General features: G+C 33.6%; 1 protein-coding gene across 1 annotated transcript in view; it reads left to right on the forward strand.

Annotated features, from left to right (window-relative positions):
* The window catches only part of CCDC73 (coiled-coil domain containing 73), a 137,131-nt gene that overhangs the window by 72,336 nt on the left and 38,529 nt on the right, over nt 1-26,266 (forward strand). Inside the window, exons 7-11 of the mRNA XM_082628345.1 lie at nt 5,585-5,623; nt 11,599-11,734; nt 11,977-12,056; nt 24,723-24,854; nt 25,377-25,436. Of these exons, the coding sequence (XP_082484471.1) occupies nt 5,585-5,623; nt 11,599-11,734; nt 11,977-12,056; nt 24,723-24,854; nt 25,377-25,436 (447 nt within the window). The remainder of the gene's footprint in view (nt 1-5,584; nt 5,624-11,598; nt 11,735-11,976; nt 12,057-24,722; nt 24,855-25,376; nt 25,437-26,266) is intronic.

Consider the following 26,266-nt stretch of genomic DNA (forward strand, 5'->3'; position numbering starts at 1 on the left):
CTTGTTACTTGATTTTAAAGGGATCAGTTAGGGCTTCCCTGGTGGCGCAGTGGTTAAGAATCTGCCTGCCAGTGCAGGGGACACGGGTTTGTGCCCTGGTCCGGGAAGGTCCCACATGCCATGGAGCAACCAAGCCCATGCGTCACAACTACTGAGCTTGCGCTCTAGAGCCTGAGAGCCACAGCTACTGAAGCTCCCACGCCTAGAGCCCATGCTCTGCAACAAGAGAAGCCACCACAATGAGAAGCCCACACACCACAAGGAAGAGTAGCCCCTGCTCACCACAACTAGAGAAAGCCCACGTGCAGCAGCAAAGACCCAACGCAGCCAAAAATAATAAATAAATAAAAATTTTAAAAAATATATACATATTAAAAAAAATAATAAAGGGATTAGTTAGAGCAGGGCAACCTGCTTATATCTAAGTTACCTGACAAATTAAACTTTGTTTATGTAAACAGTATGCCTAAGGGCTAAATTTTGCTGAGTGTCCTGTAGATTTTAAATAAATTATTTCTGCCTATTAAAGACTTACTATTATACATGATCCTGTGGTAAGACTCTTCGTCTTCTTGAACCTCGATTTTCCTTTAGGTAAAACGAGGAAATTGAAATACATCAGCATTTCCCAAACTGGACCATTTTGTGAAGCAATAACATCATATTCTCTACTCTACTTCACTTAATTTTAAACTTACTGAATTTATAAATTAAGACATTAATTCCTCTCACAGAACTGAAGACATATTTAATACATAATGTGTTATTTCTACTATTGAATCTTTATCTTATTACGCCTTACCTAACCACAGTGATAAAAGGGAACTAAATTCCTGGAGCTTTGACTGCGCATTTATCCTTAAGGAATTCTTAGATATTTGGAAATTTTGTAGTTTGGAGAATCATAAACTTACAGAGATGTTAGAAATACATTACAGAGAACTATTTTCCTGGATGATTTAAAAGTAATACGCCAGGGACTTCCCTGGTGGTCCAGTGGCTAAGACTCTGTGCTCCCAATGTAGGAGGCCCGGGTTTGATCCCTTGTCAGGGAACTAGATCCCACATGCCGCAACTAAGACTTCACATGCTGCAACTAAAAGATCCCACATGCTGCAGTGAAGATCCCGCATGCCACAACTAAGACCCGACGCAGCCAAATAAACAAATATTTAAAAAAAAATAAAAGTAGTATGCCAATCTGATGCCCTATCACCCCAATACTGTAATATCTCTCCTATAATCAAGGACATTCTCCTACAAAACCATAACACAACCATAAAATCAGGAAGTTAACACTGATATATAATTGTAAATTAATTCTCATGCCCCATTCAGGTTTCACCAATTGTCCTAGCAAAAGGATCCAGTTTAGAATCTTATGTTGCATTTAGTTGTCATGTCTCTTTGATCTCTTTCAGTCTGGAACAGTTCCCCAGTCTTTGTATGATTTTAATGCCTTTGAAACTCTTGAAGATCACAGTCTAGCTATTTTGTGGAATGTCCCTCAATTTCTGTTTGGTTTTTTTTTTTAATTGAAGTATAGTTGATTTACAGTGTTGTACCAATCTCTCTCCATTTCTGTTTGGATATTTCCTCATGATTAGAGATAGTTTATGCATTTTTGGCAAGAATATTACAGAAATAAGGCCTTATTCCTATAATTGAATTCTATCAGATAGCTGATGATTTCAGTTTGTCTTATTATTGGTGATGTTCACTTTGAACATTTGATTCAGGTGGTATCTGACAAGTTTCTCCACTGGAAAGTTACTCTTTTTCCCTTTCTAATCAGAGTATTTTATAAGCAGGTACTTTGAATAGAAATGTTCTGTTTCTCTCCAAACATTTAATATATTCATTTATTTATATCAGTTTAGAATAGTCGTTTCTTATTTTATTCAATGGATAAAAATCTGTGACTATCATTATTTATTTTGATCCTCACATTATCATTAGTTTGGCCAGTAGGAGTCCATTCAGGCTGATTTTTAGTCTTTTGGACATGACTTTATCATTCTTTCAACACTTTCCTGCTCTCAGGTAAAAACAAAATGTTCCAGGATCACCTTGTAGTTTACATAACCTTGCCCTGGAATACAGTATTTCTCCACGTTGCCTTGGTTCCTTTTAGTGGAAAATGGAATGTAGACACCCAGATCTGGGCACTCTTACACTCACTACTATTGGGGTGTCATTGGTCTCAGACCTTCTTAGTAGACAGAGCTAGGGAATCTATGTATGTATTTATATACACACAAATATATAAACACACATTTATAATTATGTTTGTTTCTCTATCAATCTATATATGTCAAAAACCGTGAATTCACATTACTTCCATTTCCAATCCAAAACCATAAGGTTAATTTTAATTTATTTCCCTTCCATATTTATATATTTCTTTTCTGTTACAGTAAGAAATATGACTTCCTTTATTCTTAATATATTTACTTATTTGATAAATTACCCTGTATGTGACTAGGCCACCATTCTGCTAATCCTTCCTAATGTGGATGCCTTCTTCTCCCTGCTTCAACTCTGATACCTGGGTTGCCCTTTATCAGCACTGCCTACTAAGCACCCTACTCAGCTTTTGACTCCCCATTCAGGCCTGATACCCTGTTCTGGAATGCTGCCACCACTACCCCTTCACCTCTTCCCCACCTAATGAACTTGGGACTGAATTGTTCAGGAAGGGGAGGGCTTAAATATTTTTAGCACAGTATTTAAAGGACTTTATTCCCAAGTAACATAAATCCCGTTAATTTAATGGGAAAATAGATTTGCTCTAAACAAATGTACTTTACAGTCAACTTTTCATAAAATTTTCCAAAAAGTGAAGGATAGCTATAACTAGGAAAACATTTGTACTTTATCTTTCAAATTGCTTTCTGTTGTTAATACACTAATTAGTGTTAGTATAGTTTTGTTCCAGTATTAGAAAGCTGCCTATATCTGGTATTATAAACCAGTTTTATGTGATTTCAGAATGAATAATCATTATATAGAACATCTATAAAAAGATTTCATGTCAATCTAGTTATGTTATTTTCAAATTTGACTTATTTGACACAGGAATGCAGCTACATGGTAGTTTTTTAAGTTGGAAAGTGCTCTAGAGGTGTTGATAAAATAGAGCTGTGAATCATGGTTGAGAAAGAATAAAATGCAGAGATATTAATGTTTGAAGAACAGTGACCTGAAAGAATTTGGTAAATTTGCTCTACATTTATCAGTTTTATCTTTGGCTAATGGTAGCTGTGTTAGTGAAGGTTCAGTGAAACAGAACCTGTATATATAGAGAGAGAAAGAAAGAGGTTGATTGATTGATTATGAAGAACTGGCTCACACAATCACACAATTATGGAGACAGAGAAGTGCCATGATCTGTTGTCTGCAAGCTGGAGATTCTGGAAAGCTGGAGGTATAATTCCAGTCTGAGTCCCAAGGCCAGTCTTTTTTTTTTTCCTCTTATTTTTCTAGATGACCTCTACCTTTTTACTTTGCTTTTGTCTGTATGCCTTAAAAATACTCTGATCTCATCCAGTCTCATTTCTTTAAAATGGGGTCTACATGCAGAGGGCTTCCAAATGTATATATCTCCAGCCCCAACTCCAGCCTGGATTGACTATTGGATGTCTAAAAGACATCTCAAACTTGACGTGTCCAAAACTAAGTTCCTAAAATCTCGCCCTGAAAGCTAACTAACTTATTTGTCTTTTCTGTTTTTGTTAATTACAACTCCTGTTGCAGATTTCTTTCAGCTTTTCCCTCAGAGTATATCCAGAATCTGACCACTTCTCACTACATCTACTACTAACACCCTAGTCCTCTTTCATCATCCTCTTTCATCTCAAGTGCAGTAGTTTATTAAGTGTTCTTCCTGCTTCCACTTCTGTTCTCCTTCAGTTTTAATATAACAGTCAGAGTGATCCTTTCAAGGAGTAAGTCAGGCTCTGTCACAGAGTCTGGGACTCTTCAGTGGCTTCCTGTCTCATTCAGAGTAAACCATTATTATGCACCACAAGACCTACAGTGATTTGGCCCTACCTCCTCTCCTACTCTTCTGTGAACTCATCTTTTGCTGTTCTTCCCCTTGCTTACTAAATCTTCCAGCCACATTGGCTTCTTTGCTGTTCTTTGAACACACAAGACATTTTCCCACCTTAGGGGCTTTGCACTTGCTGGAATACTCTTCCTTACTTTCTGTTGAATCTTTACTCAAAAGTTGCCCTCTCAGAAAGGACTTTCCTGGCCATCCTATATAATCCCCTTCCCTGATTTATTATTTTTCCTTAGCACTTATCAATATCTAATAGAACTATATATTTTAACTTATTTATATTGCTAATTGTCTACATTCCCCAGAATTTAAGCTGGACAGGATTTTTTGGTCCAATACTATACCCCCAATGTCTACATTAGTGCTTTACTTATAGTAAGCATTCAATATTTGTTGAAGAAATGAATCACACATAACTCATTCCACCAAAATGAAATAAAATTATTAGTTTGTTCAAGGCAGTATGCTAAAAATCTATTTCACAGGAAATGTGAAGTAATTTTAAGAACTTTTGCTTAAACTTTAGCAAATATTAGGTGAGTTTAAGTAAATAAGCACCCATACATGGCTAGTTGGAGTTTAACTTGGTCCACCATTCTGGAGGACTATGCGTGTAATAACAATTGTTAAGTCTATAAAAATGAACAAATCTTAGGAGTCCTGCTTCTTGGAATTTATTATGCTAAAATGAATAACTACAGAGTTTTCTTGGTACAGCATGTTTATTTCAGAATTCTTTCATAGAACTGAAAACTCAGTAAATCTACAAAAATGAGAGTGATTTGATAAACCATGGTATAAAGTTAAACAGTGGAATACTGTGTAGCCATTAAAAACTTGCGTCGTAGATTAATTTGTAATATAAAAATGTTTGCTATATATTAAGTAAAAATAGGTTACAAAAGAGTACATATATTATTATTCTACCCCCTACTGACTCTCTTTTAAAGTATAAATACATAGAAAAATATCTGGAAGTACCACGGTATTAATGATTGTTACTTCTGGGTTGCGAGATGGTTTGTTTAAGACAATGTTTTTCCCCTATGCTTATCTATTTTATCAAAATTTTCTCAACGAAGAGCTAATATTAAGTAGCAAACTCTCCTAAGATTTTCTTGCTGTCCTTCTTGCTTTATTTTTCTTCATAGTAGTTGTCACTCTCTAAACTTCTGTACTTTTTACTTATATTTTATTGTCTGTCTACCACCACCCCCACTAGACAGAAAGCTTGTTACGGGCAGGGACTTTGTTCATTGTTGTATCCCAGGATTCTAGGAAAATGGCTGGCATATAGTAGGTGCTCCATAAATATGTGTTGAATAAATAAATAAATGTATTGTTTTTGCTACAGGGAATAAAGTTATGATAAGTAACATTTTGAAAAAGTGTCACTGGAAAAAAGTGCATATAAGATACACGTCACATTATATACCATACAATTTTAATATCAGAAGGAATTTATGACAAATAACTAAAAAGTTTTCATGAGATTTTTTTCCCCTTATTTTTTTCAAGGTTTCTAAATATTCTTTACAGAAGAAAGTGAGTGAAATGGTAAGGAAATTTCAAAATATACACCCACCCCAGATTAGTACATAATGTGCACAGTATTTTTGTCAATATTAATGTGACATTTATTGTAAAAAAAAAGTTGAAACTGGATATTAATATCCCCTTTAAAGGGCTGAATTACAATTTCAGATATAGCTTAAATGAATTTATTTCACAAATTTATTTCCAGATAGTGTTTACATGTTATAAAATAAATTTAACACAGTTCCCAAATTATTGGTAGAGGTCTTATATGAAAATTGAACAACAAAGAAGTGAAAACAACAGAATTCTGAAACCCCTTACTTTAATAATATCTTTTCTAGGTATTTGTGTAAACACGTAGTTATTACTTTTAGCCTGAAAAATTGAAATAATATGAAGTAGCATTTGAATACTACACTTGGGATATGGTACTCATCCTTTGTCATTCAACAAGTGTTAATTTGTTGTGCATTCCTCTTCTGTAGTATATTAAAATTAATATTTACATTTTTACAGCATAACATTTTATGAAATATTTACTTTGATATTCTATCTTTCTATCCCTGTTTGATTCAGAAGAATTTTTTTCTCTGTATTTTTGATTGAGCAAAATTCTCCCATATCTACTTATATCTTCAGAGGGCTTCTTGGGTGGGTTTATGCTATTTCGTTCTTCCTTCTTTGGAGCAGACTGTAAGGCAAGTAAAAATAATTTTTGAGTAAGGTTTATGTATTATATCTATGAGAAGTAAGAAATGAGAGATCATTCCTTATGACGTTAAATACAAAAATATAAAGTAAGTATTTTGATTCTTGAAATGTGTTGGTGTGTTAGAAAATAAAAGAGCCATAGAAAGATTGCTAAGCTTGATTGAATAAAAGATGTGAAAATTCTGTCATTGTTCAACTGGAAAGACTACAGATAATATTGTCAGACTATTTTAAACTATGATTTTAATTAAGGAGCTGAAAAACTAGATTCTGGTTTAGCTTTAAGTACCATGACATTTGTACTGAAAGTCATCTTCAACGCTACAGTGGTTTTACACAAAATATAGTGAAATTGAATAATGTACCCTCTGACCTGGGAGATAAGGCTACAAGTTAAAGATCAAAGGCAACATAAAATGTGTTTTATTCCACTTTAAAATTTCATCAAACAGATACTTATAATCTTAAAAAAACATGGAAACATGCAATATACTTTTGATAGTTTTTGGTCACTTTTGAGCATTTTGTTAATGTGAATTTAAGACTCTTAAGCACCTACTAAAATTTGAATTATAGTTATATTTTTTCTGACAGTTCAAAGCATTAAATAAATCACTTTGCATTAAAATAATTTTATATATTGATAGATATACAATATTTCATGCCAATTTTGGCAGAATATTATGTATATTTTAGATGATGGATTTAAAAGTTAAAAATAAACCTTGTCCTAAACATTCTTACATTATTCTTTTTACATTATTCTTATATAATTCAGGTGACCTTTTCTTTATACAAAGAACTAAACAGTCTTACATTATTCTTTTTACATTATTCTTATATAATTCAGGTGACCTTTTCTTTATACAAAGTACTAAACAGTATTCAGTAATGCAGTTAATTTTATTCAAATCAGCACCTTACCCTTTTATATTGATATTATTTGACTATGTGCAAGACATGAAACAAGATGGTCACTTGTGCCAAGGCAGGACTTTGGGGAGCAATTGATAAGTGTGCCAAAAGAAATAATTTTAAAAATAGTATTAAGACACTTTGAAAGATGTTCATGATTTACTATAGGCAAGCTCTTAACTACTAGTAAATTTCTGTCTTGTGGGAATTCAATAAGGTGATTTTCATGTAGAGGTGGTATGTCTCTAGATAAATTAATGCAATTATGAATGGAAAGATTCATCTATCTCTAAAAGTACCCAAATCTCTTGAACAAATGATCACATTGATCATTACCAATAAAACGAATGCAACTAAATATGATAAAAATAAACTATAGAACATCAAAATTGATTTGGTCTTTGATGAAAATCTTTCCTGCTTTTTTCCCATAATTACTGTGTAGGTGACTATGTTGTGTAACTGAGTTGCCAATAGAGCTTAACGAACAAAATAAAAATTTATCCAACCATCTCTTAGTTATAGTTTATTTATTTTTTGTGTATCATTTTCCTTTAAAGAAAAGACTTATAAGAAGGATTTATTTTGTCTTTATTAAATGAAAACAATTTTTCAGTATTGAAGGTTTTGATGAGATTTGGAATTACCACATATTTTCTTTCAGAGTAGAATATTTTTAGACTAAAGACTTGTCTGGAAGTAATCTTCATGATTATAATAATTATATACATCTGTACACATAAAATATGTAACTTTAGTTTTTTTAAGTAGTATATACCTAATGTTGTGACTAAAAAGGTGAAAGTATCAATATCCTAAGAAAGATGCCATGGGTTTTTAAAAAGTGAGTTTTATAACCCATTGATTTATTTTGGGTTTATATTGAAGAAATTAAAAGGTAATTTGCAAAAACAGGAATGAGGAATATATGAAGTTTATTTTTGGGTTTTGAATCTTTTTCTCTACAATTTACTTATAACAAACTAATTGTTTTAAGGGAAATTAATTTTATCTCCAAAAGTTTTCAAATCAGTCTCTATAAGGAAATAAGAAATGAGGGAAATGAGCAGCTATGGCTTTTATTAGTAAGTATAGTTCTTAAAAGTTGGGTGTAAATGTTATTTTTAAATTATTCCTATTTTAAATGCCTTAAGAGGCTTTTTTTTTTTTTTTTTTTTTTTTTTTTGCGGTATGCGGGCCTCTCACTGTTGTGGCCTCCCCCGTTGCGGAGCACAGGCTCCGGATGCGCAGGCCCAGCGGCCATGGCTCACGGGCCCAGCCGCTCCGCGGCATATGGGATCCTCCCAGACCGGGGCACGAACCCGTATCCCCTGCATCGGCAGGCGGACTCTCAACCACTGCGCCACCAGGGAGGCCCCTTAAGAGGCTTTTAAGTAAACTTTTAGACCACACACACACACACACACACACACACACACACTTGTAATTATGCATGTGCTGTCTTTCTTTAATCTTGATTTTCAAAGATTAAAATTGTTTAAAATGAGGTACATATGTATTTGGAAAGCAGGCAATCCTGATATTATTTTCTTGTTGACAGTCTTTGCATTTAGTCGTAAAAGTGTATGAAAGAGAAAATAACTTGACCCAATTCAGAGAGGTAAAAAGAACAAAAACACTACATACTTAGCCATTTCTTAGTCATTGCAATAAAGTAATCTTTATTATGCTATAGTATGTAATGTTAAAGTTATAATAACACCATCAATTTAGTTGTATTATTCTTTATAATGTTCTTAGCTTTCTCAGGCAGGTGTTACCAATCTGCTTTTTGTTGTTGCTTCCCAAAGAATTTAAACTATTTGCTGACAGTGATGCAGTTAGTGGCAAGCTGCCCTCTTCATCTCATTATCAAAACTAAATCAGGGCAGCCAAGTAGGTTCATATGTGAACAGTCGCATATAGGCCTGTATGAGCTAATGAGCTGTAGGTGCCCATTGTGATTTAAACGTCTTTATAGCATTTATCATGGCCATTGTATAGACTAATGTATTTGAAAATCAGAATTGTATCATGCAAACAAATGAAACTGCATTTTAATTCGACTTTGGCTTCAAGCAAAGGATGTTGGGATAGAGTATGTTATAAACTAATCTAATGTGTACAGAGCTCTATGTATGTAGAGAATACATATGAACTCACTTTGATCTTTGCTGCATTTTTACTTAACGGGATTAGTTAACCTTTGCAGGCATTGACAGTATTAATGTGTATTATGTAGTGGATGGTATTCTTATAAAGGCTATCTAAAAATTGATATGACTTGAAAATTTGAAAGAATTCCTTGAATTGAAAAAAATGTCTTTAGACCAATTTTTAGTGAAATTGTATTGGGTTTCTACACATCTCCTGAAAGGAGTATAATTCTCTAGAGAATTAAGTGGTATTTGAGAGGAACACAATATGGGTCATTATTGTTCATTGTTTAGTTATTGATAATAGTGACTACCCAGGTAAGCATAAGATCTCGGGGGTAAGTGCACTTGTCAACTTGTTTGAATTTATAACTGCTGCATGCTTAATTCAAATGACTAAGTAGTGAATTTGAAAAGCCCATAGAAGTGCATGAGAAAAATTTAACTCATCTTTCATAACCATTGCCAGTGTACTTATCACTTTGCTTAAAATTGTTTAAAAAAATCTTTGAAAAAGTTAAGATTTTCACCATGTTTGCCAAGTTAATATAGTTAGGTACAACTTAAATTATGATGCGTGTTCCTTATTAATATTAGAGAGGGCTATTCTTAGTCCAAATAAAACTTAATTAGGCTATTGAAGGCACTTTTATCATTTAAGGAATAGTAATAACAAAACATTATATTGTACTTGGTATGTGACAGGCTCTGTTCTTAGTGCTCTGTAGGCATTAATTTGTCTTATCTTCACAACAACCCTATGAGGGAGATACTGTTATAATCTCTATTTTAAAGACAGGGTAGATAATTTTCCCGAGGTCACACAGCAACTAAATTACAGAGGCAAGATTTAAACATAGGCAGAATAGCTTTTGACCATTCTACTATACTGCCTGTACTTTGGTGTTAAGCAGTACAAAATGGCTCTGGTTAACTTACGCAAAAGGAAATTTAGTGGAGACACTTGGAATCAATCAGAGAGTCAAGAATGGTTTTGAAAATGAACAGGGACTAGGTTAATTCCAGGGTTTGAGAAGCAGGATTTAGGAACCCAGGACAGAAGAGGTCTCATATCAGTCTGGATAGGATCACCACTGAACTTCTTTAGCTTTATAGTCTCTTTTGCTTAAGATTCAAATTCCAAGAATGTAGAAATCAATTGGTTTATTTGGAGTAATATGCCCTATACTTGACTAGGGGAGAATAGGACCCCTGAATTTGGTCTACTAGATTGTAATGAAGAAGTATTTCAAGGAAATACTTGAAACTGTGTTACTTTTGGGTAAGGGAAATAGATGCTGTCCAGGCAAATCTAACAAATTGCCACTGTCAGAACTCTGAGACAACAGTTCATTCAGAAAGTAATTACTGAGTGCCTATTGATGGGCCTACACTGTTCTTTGTTTATCCTCTCTCAGTAGAAACTGAAGTGTGTGGCAGCAATGAATGAAAGTTGTGAAATCAATCAATGATTCTGCTAATGCCAAAATAAAAACTTTTGAAGAGTGTTATTGATTCTGTTACCATAATATTTCTTTTAAAAATTTTAAGTCATTTTTCTAAGTATGGTAAAACAAGCTCCTTTAGCTGAAAGCAGTGAAGGCCCATATTGTATTATATATAGGGTCCAATTTTTACCAACTGTGTCTCCTAGTTTAAGTAAACTTTCTGCTATACTATATTGTCTCCCTATCACTGATAGATATTGTTCTTATTGTTCCAGTTTTTAATGCAGTGAGAAGGTGCTATATTCATTAATATTAATCTCAGAAAATTTATCTGAGTTTTGATAATGCACATTATGATTATGCCAGCTATTAGAGAAAAAAGTTATTTCCTAAATTATCAGGAGTATTACTTTAATAATATTCCCCTCACTTTGCTTAGTGCTGTACTGGACTAATTAACTTTTCGGTAAATAAAACAACCAGTTGATTTTGAAAAAGAAATTATAAACAAGGAAAACATAACCTTAAGTGACTATTTTGTTACAGGAAAAAAAAAATGCTTTAATTTTACCTAGATTTAGAACCTAACTAATATTTCCTCCCTAAGGTGTACTCAGAGAGTACTTTTTCATGACATACTTATGTTAATAACAACAGTTATTAAAAACAAATTGTTATGTATGCTTAATAAATATGTGTGTATATATATATATGTATGTATGTGTAATATATGTATAAGATTTAAAATAACTCTTCAAAATAGGAACAAAAAGTCCAGTTACATTTTCTGGCTAAAGATGATCATCAGAAGCAACTGAATGAAATTGAGAAATACTATGCTACAATAACAGGTCAATTTGGATTAGTAAAAGAGAATCATGAAAAGTTAGAACAAAATGGTAGGTGCTATCTTATTTAAACCTAACATATTTAAGAGGAAATGTTTAAATGGACTTATTTATAATGAATAAAATGAACTTATCTGATACTGGTAATAGTAAATGGCAGTTTAATTAATATTATTAAATTCAGTAATAATTATATATATTGCATTGAGGCTATTTTCCTTGTTCATGTTAGTAATATTTCCTTAAAATGTACAGTGAATATAATGTTTTCCTAAGTGTCTTTCATGTTACAGTACAGGAAGCAATACAGTTAAACAAAAGACTTTCAGCTTTAAATAAAAAACAAGAATCTGAAATACGCAGTTTAAAGAAGGTATGATTGATATAGTTTATTGTATTATATAAAACTAGTTTTATGAAATAATACCAGAAAAGTTGGGTGGGTTTTTTTTGTATAAAGATAAATGAAATGTTTTAAATATAGATTTATAAACTTTGAGTTATGATTTCAATAAATGCAATGAATGAATTTGTTCTAACCCATTCAAAATATTGTTTCTTTGACTTGTGAGCAGTGACATGCATTTTTATGGTGATATGAATAACCAATAAGCATTCACTATATGTTAATCTCATTAGCACCTTTCATTCATTCATTCAACTTTTGAGTGGCTCTGTGTGCCAGGTACTATATGGCACTTAAGGTACAGGTATGAAGAAAATGAAACATGTTCCTGCTTTTTTGAGTTATAGTCCAATGGAGGAGTTACATATAAAACTGTCACACAGATCAAATAATTTAAAACTGTTGTAAGTGATATGAAGAAAAAGTAGAGGATGTGATGACATTTTCATAGGTGACTTCATTACATTGGGGGTAAAGTGGTGGGGGAGGGAAGAGGATGATGCTTCAGGCAAGGGAACAGCAAAAGCCTTGAGACAGGAAAGAGTTTAATATATTTGAGGAACAAGAAAAAGTCTGGTATGGCTGGAGCATTTTGACTGAAGGAGTGCATTGGATATTTATTGGTAGCTTACTGAGCATCAATATCCCCTTTCTCCTTCCTAAACTTATCCAGATTTTTGTTTTGATGCCTCCAGCTTTAGAGAGGAGCCCTAAATTGGCAGAAGGCCATAAATATATTTCATTACTCTAGCCACAGTCTTTGGCTCAGGAGTGGATAAATGACCTTACCCAGTGATTATAAACCAGGAAGAATGTAACTCCTTCTGGGGCTAGCAGTCATCCTACAATCATGAGAAGCTAAAAAGGAGGAACTTGAAATGTGGATGCCAAATTGCTGTGATATAAAGAAACCTGTTCTTTGATGACATTTTTGAGTTCCTGAATGGACCAACCCTGCACTTGCCCTACCTCTAGACTTTTCAGTTATGTGAGCCAGTAAATCCGCATTATTATTTAAGCCAGTTTCCTTAGGGCCAGTTTAATTTTCCATTATTTGCAACTAAAAATATCCCCACTAATAACAGGGGAGAACATTATGAGAGCAAGGTGAAGTAGGCAAAGCCTTGTTCTTTCTACAGAGAATGACTTATTTCCTTTTCCTAATCTTTTCAAAGCCCCAACTGAAATAATACCCCTTTGGACCACCTCCTTATCCCTGAGAGAATTAAGTACCTGTCTTTACTGACACTGAATAAATGCTTTGAAACAACGTTTACTGAGTGTCACTTAAATATCTTTGATTTTCTAAAGTTTGAATATGATATGCCTGGGTTTAATTTTTTTAGTCACTTTTTCTTCTTGATGTTCTCTGAGCTTCTTGGATTGTGGTTTGGTGTCTGACATTAATTTGGGGAAAGTCTCAATCATCAGTGCTTCAAATATTGCTTCTTTTTCTTTCTTTCTTCTCCTTCTGGTACTCCCATTATGTATATGTTACAATTTGCATATGTTACATTAGCTGACCCGCAGGTGATGGATAGTCTCTTATGCTTTTTCAGTCTTTACTCTTTGTTTTCAGTTTTAGAATTTCTATTGTTATATTCTCAAGCTCAGAGATTATTTACTCAACCTTGTCCAGTCTATTATTGAGACCATCAAAGTCATTCTTCGTTTCTGTTGCAGTGTTTTTGATCTGAAGCATTTCATTTTTATTCTTTTTTAGAATTTCCATCTCTCCATTTACATTATCCATCTGTTCTCCCATGTTTTGTCTGTTTTTTTCCATTAAAGCTTTTAGCATATTAATCATAGTTTAAAAAAATTTCGGGTCTGATAGTTTTAATATTCCTGCCATATCTGACTGTGGTTCTGAGGCTTCTTCAGTCTCTTCAAATTGTGTCTTTTGCCTTTTAGTATGCCTTGTAATTTACTTGTTGGAAGGCAGACGTGATATACTGGGTGAAAGAAACTGAAGTCAATAGGCGTATGGTAATGTAGTGGTAAGGTAGGGGGATGGGTGTCCGATGATTAGATGAGCCTGTTGCCCCTGGACTGTGAATTTCACCAGTGCTTCTCAGTCCCTGCCCACCCACCCTATATGGCACAAGGATGGTTAGAGGGGGCTAGAGTTGGGTATTACCCTTCCCTCAGGTAGTTTAGACTCAGGTCAAATAGTTTCTCCTGAAGGCAGGACTTGTTGATAAGAAAAAAATGAGTTGGTGTATTTCAAAATGGTTACTTTTTCTCTCCTTTTCCTCCTGCTTTTAGCAGGAGGGAATTTTCTCTGATATTCACTATGAGAGGACCTGGAGGTAAAATTTCACAAAAGTTTGAGACCCCCATGACTGTGTCCCACTGAATTTTTTAACTCTGAATTATCCACTCTGAGCCTCTGGGAATTAGTCAATTACAGTTCAGTTTTTCCTACAGTGGCATTGGTTCCTGTGGAGGTTTCTGTTTCTGATTCTCTGTATTTACCTGTCCATCTCTCCAGTTTTTGAGGCAGCAGTTTGCCTTATGACCTCATTTGTCTAGCAGATGTAAGAGGAGTTGCTGATTTTCAGTTTGTTCAGCTTTTTACTTGTGGTAGGATCAAGTGGAAACATCTAGCTAAGCTCATTACATGCTGGACCACAAACCAGAAGACCCTCTGTTTTTATATTTAACTATAATTTTACAAAAATTAAAAATTTATTAAGCCAACTTATTATTTACAGAGACACAGGCTTAAGTTTTGAAGAGGAGTGTTTGTGCTACCAGATGAATGACATATACTTTAATATATAATTCAAGAAATCAGGAAATTTTACTATTTTATCTTTTAGTACCATTTCAAGGAAAGCAGGACCACGTGGGCTAAAGATTGACGTGACTTCTAAATGCTAAGCCAGAGTTCAAAGACCATTAATATTTGTAACTCTGTTATATCTAGGTCTTGTTCTTATAACTGCCAATAAATTGGTTTCATATTCCTTGGACTCTCTCCTTATACCCGAGGGATCAGAAAGTAAGAGCATAGGGGTAGCCCAGTACAGAATATTAGAATGGTAATAAGTGTATGTCCCTAGCCCTTAAAAGTCTTCTGTCTATCTAGCAAACTACCTAAAAGGACAGTTTTTTAAAAATATTTATTTATATATTTATTTCGCTGCATCGGGTCTTAGTTGCAGTGTGCGGGATCGTTGTTGTGGCATGGGGGACCTTTCGTTGTGACGCGTGGGCTCTTTGTTGCGACGCACGGGCTTCTCTAATTGGCATGCAGGCTCTCTAGTTGTGGTGTGCGGGCTCTAGAGCGCGCGGACTTAGTTGCCCCCTGGTATGTGGGATCTTAGTTCCCTGACCAGGGATCGAACCCGCGTCCCCTGCATTGGAAGGTGGATTCTTAACCAGTGGACCACCAGGGAGGTCCCAAGAGGACAGTTTATATGTAAAGAATATTTCTTTTCAGTCACATTTAAGAATATTAGAGATGGCTCTTACAATATAAGGAGAAAAAGCTGTAATTTGAAAATTTCATCTGTCATTTCAAATCAATTGTTAAATAGACCATTCATTTTTATCAATATAAACTTTGAAAACAAATATAAATAAATAATACTGACTGAGTAGTTGTGAATAAGCACATTTTCAGTGATATCTCTTTGGTTTATTTTTTGTTTAATATTGTTATCAATGTCTTAAGTGGTTAGATCATTAATTTGATGATTATATTAAAATAGTCATGTGCTTTATTCAGTTAGTTTTTGCATTATTATGAAAATATTATACCTCATAAATTTCTCTATTAAATTATGTATTTTTTTCATTAAATAAGGACAAATGTTGCATTGTAACATAATAGACTATTGTATTTCTAATGTACAGTTTAAGACTGACCTGTAGATGGAGATGAGGCTCATGTAAATCCATGGAGCGTTTCCCTTGCTCGATTTTTGTGAAAGGAGTAAAGAATTTCTCTGTACACAAGTAGAATAGTGTTGCTCATGAGCACACTTGCCCCCTTTTCCCAGGTCTTGCAGCCTTGGCCAGGGCTGCCTTAATGTACTGAGGTGTCATGTGATGGTGGCCTCTGTCTCTATAGAAAGCATTAAGTCAGTAATCATGCTGCTAAATAGTTCTTGGAAGAGAGATTGTAGAGAAGGCTAAGGTGAGAGAATGTTATTACCTTTGAGAGTTCCAAGTTTGAGAAGCTGAAAGGGTAAGAATTTACAAATATATTTTAACAGATAGTTTTTAATATTTCAGACATACTAGGTACAATAATTTTGTAGTTTTTACTGTAGCCTTAATTTTTAACTTTAAGAAAAGTGTTTTCTGTTTTGATTTTCTTTTTCAGAGGCTAATCAAGCCTACTAACATTGTTTTCCATTACTCATTTAACACTTTTAATCATTAATTTTTCCAAAGATAACTTTTATTTTTCTTTTATGCTGTTCTATGATTATGTCCAGGACAGTTAAGTTACTGGTTTGTGATAAGATGGAATTCTTTTTTTTTTTTTCTTTTTCCTTTTGTGGAGCAAAGTTAAACAGACCAAACTTATTTGTTAGATAAAACTAAGTATTACAGTTCTGAATGCTGGGTTCACCATTATGGCAATCATGAAGAATTCCTGATACTATCTGTGAGCAGCATTCATAACCTCTGCTATTTGTCTGAGTAAACGTCAGGGGACTCAAGGAGATAGTGATATTTAACAGACTACCTCATACCAGAAGAGGAGGGGTAAAGGAGAAAAGGGCTTGATATTTATGACTCTAGGAACTATAAGTTGTAATTTAATGAGATCAAAGCATGTGCTGCATGCTTATTTGCTGCACTAACAGCTTTGAATAAAATGGTTAGAAAACAGACAATGTACTAAAAGTTCAGGGTATTTAAAAGCTATAAGAGCTATAAAATCAAAAACATATTTTCAGTCGAAAATCATTTTGTGAAGGTTTCTGCTTTTAATTTAGTATGCTCTTAAGATTACATAATTAATAATAAGAGAAAAAGAAAGACATAAGAAATGATTAGTTTTTACTTTTGTCAGCCACATACTGGGTTTTTGCCCCTTGCCACTCCCTTCCCACTTCCCTGTTGTTTCATAACAGTTATTGTAATAGGAATTATGTATTTTAGAGTATCTTCTATAAAACTTAGCTGATTACAACAGCTCCATGCTTTCAGTTGTGGAAAAATGTACTGACAGAAAGACATAAGACATTTGTTGCACTTTGTAACCTAGACAGAAGAAAAACTTTTAGAAAAGCAATCCTTTTTTTTAATTCAGAGAATTATAAAGTACTTTAAGTTTTAGCCATATACCTCAGTTTAATTATATTTTTATCAATAGGACATTGTATCTTAGGAGTGAATCTAGAACAGATCACTAATTTAAAACAAGCCATCTAATTAATTTCTAAGTTGTTTACTTTATACAGGTGTATCTTGCTCCAGGAAAACCCAATATAAAAAAACTTAAAATTCAGAAAAATTGTTGGAAGTTTTCTTTTAAAAATTACCATTTTAGTGCACAAAAAAGCAGCTTGAAAGCAAGGTTTTAGAACACCATGTGCAAAACAAAGAAAGATGTACATTATTTTAAACCTAATGTCATTGGTGTCCTTTAAAAAAATCAGTTCAGCATAAAAGATTTTTTATTACTCAGGTGGTGTTTGACTAAATAACAAGTAACAACATAAATATTAGTCAAACATCCTGAAAATCTGAGTTGAGATTAAAACTTTGAGGTGCTCTAACAGATATTTTTCCTTTGAAATAATCTCCTAAATTTTTAAAAGCTTAAATTAATTGCTGAAATGACTGTCTTTATTTTTGTATCCTTCAGTGCGCATAGTCAATTTAACTATCATCCTGTTTTTGAATGTTTATCCAGGGTGGATAAATAAGATCAATAAATTCTTTTATTCAGAAAGTTTGTTGAGTCAATGACCATATGGCTTATGAACTAGAATGTTTTATTATATTGTCTTATGTCTGTAATTGTTTTCTAGAAGATTCTTGGATCTGAATTTGTAATGCAGAATTAACCCATTTTAATCTCACAAGTTTAGGGCTGTTGATTAAGACAGTCAAGGTTCTAGCCCCAAAATATGCTGTTCTTTTAAAGTTAGCATAATGTTAGTGACTCACCACCTACTAAGCTTTATTTTTTTATTATCGGTAAGAAAATTGTAGTGGTCTGTTCACATTTAAATGAGGAGCATCTATTTGTAACATGGTGATCTACAGGTTTGTGGTTGTTACCTTGATCAGGGGAAGCCATCTGGTTCAATAAGTGATTAAACCCCCAGCACTGTACTTTCCTATATGCTATACAATATACTTAGCACTATACTACGCCTACCACTTTCTATACAATTTTACAAATTGACTATGAACTATTGTGTCATTAACAATAGTCTTATTTGGCTGACATTGACTGCTGTCATCAAGTATTTTTATTGCCATTTGCTTTATCCTGAATAAATCAACTTTGATTTCATCAAATCTTATTTTAGGCAAAGGTGTCACATTTTTTTGATATCATGTTCATCACTCTTTTCTTCTTATGTTCATTAAAATTTTTAGTTCTTCTTAGATCCCTGACTGTGTTAAGGTTCTATGGGATAAGTATGAAACGTGGTTCTTTTCCTTGAGGAGTTCATACTCTACAAAAAAACTCTTATTGTAATTAGTTATGAAATAATGAATCTTAATTCTTTAAATAAAGAATACTTAGTTATTCATAACACCATTAGGACTTCAGACCACTTTATTCTAAAAGTAGAGAAAATAATCATAGAATCCCTTGAATTCACCTTAGTAGTAATAACAGGTAACAATGCCTAGAACGTAGTAGATGTTCAACAAATACTTGTTGCATAGATTATTACATGCCAGGCACTTTGTTAGTTTTTTTAAAAATTATATCTCCATTTTACAGATGAGGAACTTGAGGCAGAATGCATTTAAGTAAGTTACCTAAAGTTACACAACAAGGAAAATAGAGTGAGGTTTGGAACCCAAACGAATTTGGCTCCAGAACCTGTGATCTTAACCATTCTACTGGTAACAGTAACAGTATAAGCAATTCATCCACATAAGTTTCTTCTCTGCTTCATTCACCATTAGAAAGTATATGTTTATTAAAAGGGGAAGTTGCTAATATTCATCGTCCTAAGCTACTAGGTCCCCATAGACCTTGATTCTGCATGTCTAGACTAGTGTTTCCATTACCTTGAAACTCATCATTAAATACTGCTTCCTTTGGGCTCTGTCATTCAGCCCTTCTCCTTCTCCAACCAGAGCATCCTTTTCTATCACCTGTACCATTTACACACCGCACTCTGTTCTTAGATTGACCTCTAGTCTTTTAGTTTCCATTACTTCACCCAGTCCATTGGCCTATTCCTGCCTACACATAATTCCCTGCATAATATTTCTCATTTATTCTGTTCATTTTAACTCATACTTTACCTTTTTTCTCTAAAACTAAACCTTCCAACTATAGTCATCCTAAGGAGGTACATGACTTAGATCATACTAGTGTTGCTTTTCTCCTTATATTCTCATTTGCAATATGAATTTAATGATACCTGCCTTTCCTGTTTTATATATGTGTAACAAATATAAAATAATATGTGGAAAAGCACTTCAGAAAGTTTAACATGCTTAGAAATTTATGGGATTATTGTTACTTGCAAGTGAAATTAGGTTAAAATTAAGCAAATTTTGGTGGTGCAGTTTTTCTGCACCATAACTATAGGTGAGTTATATGCATAGGCTTTCAAGACAACTAAAGGATTGCCTCATCTGATAAATTTTTTATGAGATAGGAAGGTCTGAAATTTCTTCCAACTCATTAATTGCTTTTTCCCCCTTCATGCTTGAATTATATTCTATTTCTACAATGACTAGTTCTCTCCCAACTATTTGTCATCTTCAGATCTTCTCTAAATTTCATGGGATCATAAGGATCATCTGATCTACTGGTTTTTATCTTTCTTTGAGTTGTAGAACCTTCTATTAAAGATGTGGAAGCTCAGTATTAAAACAAAGTAGAGCTACTTGTGCTTGAAGGGAGAGTTTTAGGAACGCTGGAGCCATGCAAGTTGGCTCTTTCTTCTCTATCAGCAGCTGTGGAGGAGCTCCATGGAACCTCTAGGACTTCTCAGAGCGCAATTTAAAAACTTAACTGGATCCAACAGTTAGTTGAATTATTCAAAGTCAAACATCTTGTAAGAAAGTCTCCATTTATCCTCACTTTGTACTGTATACTATTTGTAGTCAGTAATATTCTAAACCTATAAATTTTATGTTAGTTGAAATTCTTCATGTAGTGGATATTGTGATAATTCCTCAACATCTAGTGCGCACCTCATATGATCAGTCTGTCTCTAAGCCAATTAATATTATCTCCATTCCTTATGCCAGTATTTGGTTCAGGAATGAGCATGTGATCTAATTCTGGCTAGCAGGAAGTGGTTCAAAGAAAAATTTTCTAACTCTTTAGTAAGAGTTCCAGGAAGAGACAGTTGCTGTGGAATACCTAAATTACCTCTTGCTACAGAATATATTTCATTATTATTTAATGGTTTAAGTATGGTTTTCTGATAGTTGTAACCAAAGCATCCTAACTTATACTGACAATTCATGCTTTTCATTTCATTCAGAATATTGTATTTTGTACAAAATGATGTTTAAAATATAAAATGTATTAATTTTGAAGATCTGTGTGATAGTTCACTTTTTAAGGGTCTTTGGGTACAAATAAATTCCTCAGGTTCCCAGATGATCTTTTTTTTTTTTCCGATTCCTCCAAAGCTGTATCATAACGTCTCTTTCTTTTCTTCATATTCTTTTTTTCAATTAGCTCATCCTCCTTAATTCCATCATTCACTTCATGTAGATGACTTCATATCTATATTTCTAGCCTGACATTTCTTTTAATCTCCAGTTCTGTATTTTCAACTGCCTGCAGGTCATCGCCTTTTAAGACTTACTGTAATTTCAGGGTCACCCATCGGATTGATTCTTTATTCTCCCCATCCTTCCTCCTCCCCCTGCCAAAAAAAAAAAAATCATACAACTCTCCTTTCAAAGGAAACCATCTTGCTGCCTATGAAGGTGAACCATCACTGATACCTTGAAACTTCATTTGAGGGAATTCATCATATGTAACCTTTTATAATTTGAAAAATAATGAATGAATGATTTTTTTAGAACAGTAACAGCCTATGGCTTAGGCTTACTGATTTGTGCTTTTTGGCTTTCTTAAGAGTCAATCTCAGAATATTGTCCCTCTCTTATATCTTGTCTTTAATAGATTTTTCATCTATTTCATCAGTGAAGCAGATTTTTCGTTTCCTTTCCATTTTCATGCATCTCTATTTCACATTTCATGATCTCTTATTTCTTCTAGCTTCATCTAAATGCTTTGAAATCATCTTTTTTCCTTCATTTCTTTTGTCTATTCAATTATATCTTCCTTTAGAATGTCTCATTTTTTATTATCCATTTCTCAATGGTATAGACATTCATCATCTCATGCCTGGATTAATAAAATAACCTCGTAGCCAGTGTTCTATTCTCCAGTTTTTATTCACTCTTTTTGCTAGACTAACTTTACTAAGTTACTAGTTTAATATTGTTGCTTCTACTTGCCTGACACATGCTAGATACTTAGCATATGTAGAAGGAATGATAAATTGAATAATTTTCCTTTGTCTACCAAATCAAGTCCAAAACTTTTTTTTCCAGCTTTATTGAGATATAATTGACATATAACACTGTTTAAGCTTAAGGTGTACAACATGTTGATTTAGTCCCAAACTTTTTAAATTGGCTTTCCAGAACTTCCATGGTCTGGTCCCATTTTACATCTTCAACATTGTTTCCTACTACTTCCTAATAAGCATCTTCCATTCTGTTTAATCCAAAATCTTTGTTGCCATTATCATAATTCTTAATTTTCCCTATCTTTTTACCTTTTCTCTCCTCCATATTCCCTGCCCCAACTTGAAATGCCTTCTCTCAACTTACTTGTATTAAATAAACAGGATTGAGGCAGGAAACAGATGGAACATTGGTATGGGAAATTGAGAAAAGTTTGATGAAAGAGCTATTTACAGAGTTGTAGGCAGAGTTAAGGGAAACCAACAAGGGATAGAAGCTAGACCTGATGGTGGCAAGCGAAGGAAGCAGATGCTGGAACCTAGAGGGAGCTATAGGTAAAGCTGTAGAAGAAAGCTACAGTTCAGAAGCTGTGACCTTTGGTAAAGGTACAGAGCTATTGCCAATTTGTTGTCATGTAGGGAGGGAGCTGGGGAAACACCTCCATCTCTCTCTCTTCCCAGCATACTGATTTACTGATGCCTCCCAGAGATTGAACCCCACAAGCCAGAGGGAAGGGAGCTTGCTTGCTATATCCACAGATGCCACACAGGCCACAGAGAAAGTGGAGGGTGAATCAGGAGCGACAAATGAAGGATATCCAGTATACTACTCATTCTTCAAGGCCTACGTCCTTCATTCAACCTTCTTTCATTATTCAGTACATGCTGATTGTTCTCTTTGTACATTATTTTGTCTGCCTGCTTTCCTAAGAATAAAGCCGTATCTCTTAACCCAGGCGGTTACTTTAGCAGTCATTTTATGTAGTGCACATATCTAAAGGGAGTATGTGAACTAAGACGAATGAATCCATTCTCCTGGATTTTGGACTAGGGGTTAAAAGGTAATCAGTCAGGCAAGTTTCCCTCTAGGTGGCTGAGGTTATAACATGTAGAACTCTGGAGGTATCGACAGCCCTGTTTTCTGCCGTTCCTTTTTCAGCTTCCTTGATACCACATTCTCTTGGTTTTCTTCCTGCCTCAGTTGACTGTATTTCTCAGCCTTCTGTATTAGCAACTTCTTTAATCCATGAATCTTGGAGTTCTTTAAGACTCAGTCATTTGTCATCATCTTTCCTCTAACTAATTACTAAGTGACTGCACCTGTTTCCATAGCTTTACATACTATTTAAAAACTGATACATGAGAAATGTGTTTATTTTAGAAAAAAAGAGAAAACACCTAACAGAAAAATGAAGAAAATAAAAATTTCCTGTAATCTCACCACACTAATGAACCAACTTCGGTTCTTAAATACAACCTTTTAAAAATTGAAGTATATTAATCAAGATTCATAATTGTAAGATGATTTTTTTCAGCAAAGGAATTTGGATGTTGGTCATCTCAGACTTGGGAAATTGTCAGAAACAAGAGAAGGTATATAACCAACTTCCACTACTAAGTTGTTGTACACTGCAGCTTGTACCATCACTGTTGACCATAGTAGATACTGCTACTGCTCCATCAGTATCACTGTTGTCCATGGAAGGTTGAAGTTACTAGCACAGCCCCTGCTATCCACCAACAGAAAGGTTTGCAACAGTTCTTGTTCCTGTGTTTAGTTCCTGATCCAATACCCAAGACAGGTGCTTCTGATTAGCAGAGCCTGGTGTCATGCTTATAAAGCTAGTATTTGGCATTTCCGGCTTCTCTAGTGGGCCTTCAGAATTCAAAGGGAGTTCAGGTGCTGTGTAATCAAGAATGTGAAAATCAGATCCTTGAGTATTTAATATAGTCAATATACACAGAACAGCAGTACAATAAAGTACACACCATTCAGAAGTTGTTGTTTCGGGATTTAAATGTGTTTGGATGTATCTGTTAAACTCAGTGGACATATAACTTCACAGTGAAGACTTCTCTTGTATCCCCTTCAAGTCTATCCTCTAAAATGATGCCAGAGTTATTCTTCTAAAATGCAAACCTTGTTATGTCATTCTCTTATTTAAAATCCTTCAGTGGTTAATTCCTCATTGTCTATGGGATAAAATTAAAACTCTTTAGCTTGGCCTACAAATCTTTCAATATTTGAATTTTGCCAAATTTCTAGTCACAACTACTAGTACTCTACTCCTCCCCCTTACCCATAACATATTAGCTCCAACCATATCATATTAGTTCTGTTTCCCTGAAAAATGTGCTCTTTCATGTTTCTGTACCTTTCTGAATCTTTTTGCCTGGAATATCTACTCATTTTCTTGTTCTCTTCAAAAATTTATCTTTAAAGACTCAGTTCAAATACCACTTTCCTGTGTAATGCCTTCTTGATGCCCTCAACCAAACTGTTTCATTCTTTATACTTCTATACATTCCTTCCTGTATTATAGCACTCATCACGTTATAATTATTTCTTACATAAATTTTTCTCATTAGCTGCTAATAACTTGGGAATTGATAATCTTTTATATCATGTTTTTATCTTAAAAGATTTTTGTTGAATAAGTCATCAGTGAAAACACCCTGCTTCTGGTTGGTTAGTTCATTTAGTTTGTGTATTCTTTTTAAGAACAAAGATCATGCATTCTATCTTTGTGTCATTGCGTTTGCCTATTCCATAACTACAAATAGCATTGGCTAATTATCTTGCAGGGAAACTAGGGAAAAAGAACCTTGATGGGAAAGTAGTAGTATCTTAATATATGAAATATAGTAAATTATAGTGATAGGTTTAAAATGAACTTTAAAACTGTCAGAAAAGTGCCTTGCTTTGATGAAACGTGTACTGAATTCTCTGTTTGATGTTTCTTACATTAAGGAACTTAAAAAAGTAACCTCAGACTTGATAAAGACCAAGGTCACATGTCAACAACATAAGATGGGAGAAGAAAACATCCGTTTAACAATTAAAGAACAAAAATTTCAAGAACTTCAAGAAAGACTCAAAATGGTATTTAATTAAATATATTCATGTTTATAAAATGAACATTTTTGTAAAATCTATGAAAATTTATGAGATATATAAACAAATAAGAGGATTATAATACAAAAACGTTCCTTCTTTGTGGAGTTAATATACATAGTAAAAAATTTTACAAAATTTTAAAAAATTGCTAGATAATTTTCGGCATTATCAACAAAACTTTAGGATAATAAAATTTAGCTGTAATCACTTTATTTTCACTTTAATATGGTATCAGGTAATCTTCTGGTATAATGGTATCCTCAGGAAAGCTTTTGGAGATGAGAAATTCTATAGTTTCTAACATTAATGTTTATAAGTTTGCACCAGCCTGGACTGGGTATCTAACACCATCTTCAGTTCACTAGAGTCACTGCTTCAACAGTAAACAAACATTGGTTCTCTGGAGTAATAATAGGTCATCACACTCCCAAATTTGTTAAGCACTGAATTCAATGTATAATTTGCTGAATTTTGTATCATAACTTTAAAATTATTCACATTTTTTAGGAATTGGAATTAAATAAGAAGACTAATGAAGAGATTACCCATATTCAAGAAGAAAAACAGGCAAGCAATCATAAGATAATTTGGAAGCCAGTAAATATTTTAAAAACCAAATACAATGTGGGAAATAAACTAAGTTAAGTAACAAATGGAATCATGCCTAGGTCAATTCCTAGCACATAGTAAGCACTCAGTTGGTGTATATTGAATGGATACATGTGTACCTCTTTTAACCAGGTCTCACCTATACTCCCATTAAAAAATAAATCAGAGGAGAAATGGGGAGATGTTCATCAAAAGATACAAATTTCCAGTTGTAAGATGAGTTAGTTCTGAGGATGGAATGTATAGCATGACGACATTAGTTAAAAATACTGTATCATATATTTGAGAATTGCTAAGAGAGTAGATTTTTTTTTATGAGACTCCGAAGACATATTATTTTAAAAGTATTTATTTAGTTAGTTGAGGTGTAGTTGATTTACAACGTTATATTAGTTTCAAGTGTACAACATAGTGGTTCAAAATTGTTATAGATTATACTCCATTTAAAGTTATTATAAAATATTGACTATATTCCCTGTGCTGTACAATATATCCTTGTAGCTTATTTATTTTATACGGAGAGTCTTAAATGTTCTCACCACATACAAAAAACTTGGCGATTATGTGTGGTGATAGAGATTTTAACCTTATTGTGTTAATTATATCACAATAAATACGTGTATCAGATCATCACATTGTACACTATAAGCTTACATGTCATATGGCAATTATATCTCAATAAAGCTGGAAAAAAGATTACATTAAAATATTTTATAAATAAATAAAATAAAAAGAATAAAAATAAATTAATTTTTTTCCTTAGTTTGGACCACTAGCAGATAATTATT

This window comes from Mesoplodon mirus, assembly GCF_964341445.2.
Source record: "Mesoplodon mirus genome assembly, chromosome: 7".
In the NCBI taxonomy this organism is placed as follows: Eukaryota; Metazoa; Chordata; class Mammalia; order Artiodactyla; family Ziphiidae; genus Mesoplodon; species Mesoplodon mirus.